This window comes from Ranitomeya variabilis, chromosome 5 (assembly GCF_051348905.1).
Source record: "Ranitomeya variabilis isolate aRanVar5 chromosome 5, aRanVar5.hap1, whole genome shotgun sequence".
NCBI lineage: Eukaryota > Metazoa > Chordata > Amphibia > Anura > Dendrobatidae > Ranitomeya > Ranitomeya variabilis.
Genome location: NC_135236.1, coordinates 544,773,035 through 544,779,912, shown reverse-complemented (window position 1 = coordinate 544,779,912; position 6,878 = coordinate 544,773,035). Strand labels below are relative to the sequence as shown.

Genomic DNA, 6,878 nt, shown 5'->3' with positions numbered 1-6,878 from the left:
TACTGCAAAAAACAACAACAAACAAACAGAAAAAGCAGCAACATTTTTGAGGGGATTTTTTTAACATGGATTTTTGAGCCAGAAATCCACATCAAAAGACTCTGTGTGAACATATCCTAAAAATATTTTTCGAAGTCCACCATAAATTGAAATGGTTATAAAATCTAGAAGCCAAAGGGTGAGTGACAATTCCATGACCCCGACAACATTTCTGAAGACATTGAGTAATGCTCAGTGTTAATAGCGTGTGTCGCTAGTCATTAACTTATTAAATGTATCCATTGCACTTTAGCCTCTTAGGATACAAATGACGCAATCTGTCCTGAGCTTTATCTATAAAATATCGGGCAGGAAGCAAGATGCTTCCTCAGTGCAGCAGCTGGCTTTTCAGGATCGTCTAGCCATGAGTCTACAGCTCGGGAAGTGGATGGCTATTTTTGTGCTTTGTATCTTGTTGATACTCCAGGTGAGCCCAGGTTGTCTGGAATGTAAGGATCGATAATTGCTTCACATTCCTTTTTGCAGGGAACTGTATGTGGACATCCCAAGGTTGTAAATGTGTTTCATAAATGCTACCAAACTATAATCAGACATTGTGAGGGTCAATTATTAAGAAACTCGTGCTAATTTTTTTGGTGGAAAAAAAATAGAAGATTTTGTCCTATATATGTGTTGCACAAAAGTCAGTAACTTTTTCCCCCCGTCTTTATTTTTGTCCCCTTAGAGGTTGTTCAGGTTTTACATACATGTGCTGCCCGTATGCCAAACTGGTAGCTTACCGATAGCACTCCAACCATTGTCAACAGAGTAGATCACATGACCTATGGTTCATGTGTTAAAATCGCAGCATGCACTACTCTGATCCATTTTTCAAATCCAGCTCGACCATGGGTGCAACAAAAAAAAATAAAAAATTGTCACTTTTTTGTCCAATGGTACTTCATTAAAATTGCTGTATAAATATAATAGTCTTCGTAAACGTCCCCCCAGTTATGTGTTCACAGGTACTCTTTGCTGAGCAAGATCTTCAAATCCTCCTAAAAACTTCTCCAAAACTAATTTCCACAAGTCTGTATGAACACACATCTTTTAGACACTGACGTACTTGCATCGTTTTTGAAGAAGACTCTTTAGCAAAATGTCGGCACTGTTGTCTCTGATGTGTCTTTATGGACGCCAGCAATTGTTTTTTTATCCCACATTTAACATGGCGGCTACTTCAAAGCAGAAGCCACCCGAAGAATGGTCAGGTCACTTCTTTCAGTGGTTTCATGGCTTTTGAAGCCTGAAACTGTTAAAAGCAGATCAAAAAGTGGAAATGTATGCACAGCAAGTAATTTTGACATTGTTGTGCAGGAGGGCATGTCAGAGAATCTCCTCATCTGAGTGAATCGGGCCAATTATGCAAGTGGCATTCTGATCAAACCCTGATCAGAGTGTCAGCATAGTGTGTTCCGATTTTCTTCGATTTTCTCATGGAAATCAAACGGCACTCAGATGTCATTCGAGTGCAGTCTGATGTTTCCAAAGAACTCATTGACTTGCATGGCTGAATGTGATCCGAATATCAGGACTGTCCGAGATAAAAATTGCATGGCCCCATAGCATAACATTGATCCAGGTGCAATACGATGTGTTGTCAGATCGCACTCAAACCTGAAAATACGCTCATCTACACTTGTCATCTTCATTCTATCAGGTGTTTTTTAGCTCTTTTTTTCGGGCAGGTTCAAGGCAGAATTTGCCTGAAAGAAAAGCCGTATACACATACCCTAAATGTCTTCATGCACTAATGACATATTATTACTCAAGTCATATCCGATAGAAGCTGATTATTGTATTAACTTATTCCAGATAAGTTATGCAAAATCACCTAATTCTACAATATATGTTTTATTGATTGTTTATATATTTATTTATCTGGACCCTTTGAGTGGTGATCTTTTGGATTATAATCATCTGCATAATTTCCATTTTATGGTTTTGTTTTTCTTTCTCAAGCTGGGACGTTAAGACTTTTTTGCCAAGTACAAGCCATTGTTTTCCAGCAGCCATGGGGTCCCCATTACATGGCAACAACATGGCACTCACTTTTCATTTTTACAGCAGAGAAGGCACTCTTGTCTTAGCTAGCTCGAAGATGCTTTCCAAAGCACTGAACAGGAATATTAGAAATGTTTGCTTTACACTAAGCTTTTCGTGAGGAGTAGGGCATCACTGATCTAGGCAATGTTGACTTGTTGCTGTGTCTCAGTTCTCAAATTCAATAATGTGGGTTCTTCCAATGTGAACCTGCACTTTACATTCCAGTGAATGGCAGGAATACAGCAACAAATCCATGAGATCCATTTAAATATGCAGTTAGTAGAGAAGTGCATCCCATTGGGAAATTTAAAAAAAAAAGTATTGACATTGGTTTTACTTCAAAAACTCTTCACTGTGACTGAGGCCGGTTTCACGCGTCCGTTTATTTCTGGTACCGGAAAAACCGGTACCGGAGACATCCATGTCCGTGTGTCCATGTGTGTAATACTTGTGGCAACCTTGTGCCGCCTGTGTGCCGCATCAGTACCACATGAACGGCCGCCGGGGAAGAAGCGCTACAGTAAGGTGACATCAACCCCACAAATATTAACCCCACCTGTCACGGCTACAGGGCAAGTGGGACGAGCAGGGCAAAGAGCCAGATTTGGCGCATCTAATAGATGTGGCTTTTCTGGGCAGCTTCGGGCTGCTGTTTTTAGGCTGGGGAGGCCTATATCAATGGTCCCTTACCAGCCTGAGAATACCAGCCCCCAGCTGTGAGCTTTAGCAAGCCTGGTTGTCAAAAATGGTGGGACCCCACGGCGTTTTTTTAAATTATTCATTTATTTAAATAATTTAAAAACACAGCGTGGGGACCCCTCTATTCTTGATAACCAACCTTGCAGAAGCTGACAGCTGAGGGTTGCAGCCCCCAGCTGTGCGTTTGCCTGGTTGGTTCAAGAAAATAGTGGGAACCCACGTCGGATTTTTCATTCATTTATTTTGTTAGATTGCAGGCAGCGGAAGTGGAATACCCTGATCATCCTCTCCTGCTGTCACTGTTATTAGCGGCAGCAGGTGACGGATGATGGGAGTAAGGGTATGTGTCCACGGTCAGGTTTGCTTCAGGCTTTGGTCAGGATTTTATGCAGGTAAAATCCTGACCAAAAATGCACCTGAGGTAACTGGCAGGTGTCCTTCGGTGTTCCTGCATGTTTTGCTCATTGTAGCAACATGCTGCGTTCTGAAAAAACGCAACGCATGTGCGTTTTTGTGGGAATTCCGCATGCGTTTTTTAATGCACAGTGGATATGGGATTTAATTAAATCCCCTCCACTATGCTGTAACATCTGGACGCTGCGTTTTTGATGCTGCGGCTCAGCGCTGCGTCAAAAACGCAGCGTTTCCTGAACGTGGACACATACCCTAAGAGTGCCAAAAGCCCCCACCTGCTGTCATCGTTCTGACTTTAATATAACTCTCATCATTCTCCTCTGCTTGCCAATCGCCAGCAGAGCAGCGGATAATAATGACAGCATCCTCAGCACCTGCCGCTGGAAAACAGCGCTTACTGTAGTGCTTCTTCCCCGGTGCCGAAGCGTGTCACATAGAGGAAACAAAGTGTGTTCTCCGTGTGCACGTGTGTGGGACTTGTCTATGTGTGGGGCACATGGACACACGGTCCGTGGAAACACACTGACATGTGCACAGACCCATTCATTTGAATGGGTCTATGTGTGTACGTGTCTCTGGTACGTGTGAAAACTTTCACCATACCGGAGACATGGAGGTGTGAAAGAGCCTGAGACGCAGCTCCTGAGTACTCGCCTATTCTTTCTGGGACACTACTGACTTACCATACAAGCTAGCCCCCTGATAATGTCTCTTTCCATGCAGTGACTGATCAGGGGTCATGGTTTTATTATTGCTTGCCACTCCAGTCTTGCCACTTTGGTGGTTCCACACTACTGGAAGTGATGATGTCTTGTCCAACAGTCACATGACGGCTGCAGCCAATCGCTAGCCTTAAGGTACCGTCACACCGTGCAATTACGATCGCTACGACGGCACGATCCATGACGTCGCAGCGTCGTATGAGTATCGCTCCAGCGTCGTAGACTGCGGTCACACTTTGCAATCACGGCGCTGGAGCGATGCCGAGGTTCGCTGGTAACCAGGGTAAACATCGGGTAACTAAGCGCAGGGCCGCGCTTAGTAACCCGATGTTTACCGTGGTTACCAGCGTAAAAGTAAAAAAAAACAAACCGTACATACTCACCATCTGATGTCTGTCAGGTCCCTTGCAGTCTGCTTCCTGCTCTGACTGAGTGCCGCCGTACACTGAGAGCAGAGCGCAGCGGTGACGCCACTGCTGTGATCTGCTCTCACTTTCCGGCCGGCGCTCACAGTCAGAGCAGGAAGCAGACTGCAAGGGACCTGACGGACATCAGATGGTCAGTATGTACGGTTTGTTTTTTTTTACTTTTACGCTGGTAACCACGGTAAACATCGGGTTACTAAGCGCGGCCCTGCGCTTAGTTACCCGATGTTTACCCTGGTTACCAGCGAACTCATCGCTGGATCGCTGTCACACACAACGATCCAGCGATGACAGCGGGAGATCCAGCGACGAAAGAAAGTTTCAAACGATGTGCTACGACGTACGATTCTCAGCAGGGTGCCTGATCGCTGCTGCGTGTCAGACACTGCGATATCGTAACGATATCGCTAGAACGTCACGAATCGTACCGTCGTAGCGTTCAAAATTGCACTGTGTGACGGTACCCTTATAGCGACGTTTGCATATATGGGATGCTGTTGCTAAAGCCAGATATTAGTGACAACAGTCAAATGATTGATGGCAGGGACCACCAGAGTGACAACGCGGGAACTGTAGGTTATTGAGAAGGTGGGAAATGTCTAATTCCTTATGGTTTTTTTTAACTTCATAGCAACTTTAAACATGAAATCTGTGAAAATTCCATTACTGTTTGTTGCTAAATATAAAAGGTTTATATAACGTTATATTACTTATCTCCCCAGCTACATGCAGCTCCGCTAGATAATGACTGCCCCAAAGAGTTGGTGAGAGCAAAGAGAATGACACCTTTCTGGAGAATAATGTCCATGCGGCCAGTGGGTGCATCTTGCAGAGATGATACTGAATGCTCTACTAGACTTTGCAGGTAATCTTCGAAATCTCTGCTTGCTGTCATTAAATATGGCCTCATTCAGACATTCTTATTTGTTTTCCTAAATGATGTCTGCTTTTACTTTCAGGAACCAAAAATGCTGCTTAAAGACATATGCGGATTAATGGAAGATTCAGCCGTTTTTCTGCAATAATAGGAATCATACGACACCTCGAGAATGCAGATAAAAGAGATCTTTCTAACACTTTGTATTTATTTGCCTCTGAATTTCTGTATAACTTGTACTCATGTTTTGTATATTTATTTCATAAACGATAGTGTTTTTTAAGCATCATTTCTTTATTACCGATTATTTACTATTTAGGGTGAAAATGTTCACACTAAGATTTTTTGTGGATTTGGAAGCAAATCTGATTGAAAATCCATATAAAAAAAAGCTTCAAATGCTACACAGAAACTCTTATGTGGATTTTAGATGCAGATCTGCTTTAAAATCCATATATAAAAAAAAGGACCTTAAGGCTATCCTTGAAATATGTAACGTCTTCCCAAGTAAGGGTTTGTACAAATGAACATATTTTTGATTCATGTGGAAACATACAGATTACAGACCCAATGTTGGCATATTTGTTAGTTTACATGGGTATTTTTTTCACACAGAAGATACAGTATTTGCAGCATGCACTAGTCTGATACGATTTACAGACCAGACAAGCTGGAGAAATGGTTGTACTTTCTAGAGCACTTCCGACACCTCTGCAGCGGCCATTTTGGGCAGGGACCAGGGCACAGACACATCAGATACAGAAGGAGCAGCAACAAGGCAGAAGTCATTAAAGGGACTCTGTCACCTGAATTTGGAGGGAACAATTTTCAGCCATATGGGCGGGGTTTTCGGGTGTTTGATTCACCCTTTCCTTACCCGCTGGCTGCATGCTGGCTGCAATATTGGATTGAAGTTCATTCTCTGTCCTCCGTAGTACATGCCTGCACAAGGCAATCTTGCCTTATGCAGGCGTGTACTATGGAGGACAGAGAATTAACTTCAATCCAATATTGCAGCCAGCATGCAGCCAGCGGGTAAGGAAAGGGTGAATCAAACACCCGAAAACCCCGCCCCTATGGCTGAAAATTGTTCCCTCCAAATTCAGGTGACAGAGTCCCTTTAAGAGTATTGCCTATACAATAGAAATCTATAGGTTAATTTACTGTTGGAAGTGGAGGGTCACTTCAGGGAGGTTTTCCTGTCTTATGTACATAATGATTACTACCTGTATAACGTAAAGTCTATCCAGAACGCTAATACTCATGAGGTTTCTGGTGTTGGCAATGGCCAAGTAATTACCTCAGGGTTTGAAAGTTAAAATTGTCTATTATTTTCCTGTCATAAACGAGGCCTAACAGGCCATATGTCAAAGTTCACAATGTGGGACAGTAACAGTGCAGCACAATACAAGTGAATGAAGTGGTGTTGCGACCTTGAGGGTGCAAGTCGCAAAACATCTGACGCAATTGGACTTTTTGCGACATGCTTGTCACAGTACCCTTGAGGTTGTAATGTGACCCCATTCACTTGTATTGTGCTGTAAGGTAGCAGTCACACATAACAAACTTCGGCAGTGCGACTGGTGTTCAGGGCAATGTCATCCTGTCGCCTTAGCCCAAAACAGACAGTACTTATTGCACTGCAATGCAAATGTT

At 43.2% G+C, this 6,878-nt stretch overlaps 1 protein-coding gene across 1 annotated transcript; it reads left to right on the top strand.

Moving 5' to 3' along the window:
* Window positions 1–292: 292 nt before the first annotated feature.
* On the top strand, window positions 293–5,511 carry LEAP2 (liver enriched antimicrobial peptide 2). The gene is made up of 3 exons (XM_077261160.1): window positions 293–466; window positions 5,068–5,210; window positions 5,305–5,511. The coding sequence occupies exons 1-3, from the start codon at window positions 308–310 to the stop codon at window positions 5,339–5,341; spliced, it is 339 nt and encodes a 112-aa protein (XP_077117275.1). The 5' UTR covers window positions 293–307; the 3' UTR covers window positions 5,342–5,511.
* Window positions 5,512–6,878: the final 1,367 nt, after the last annotated feature.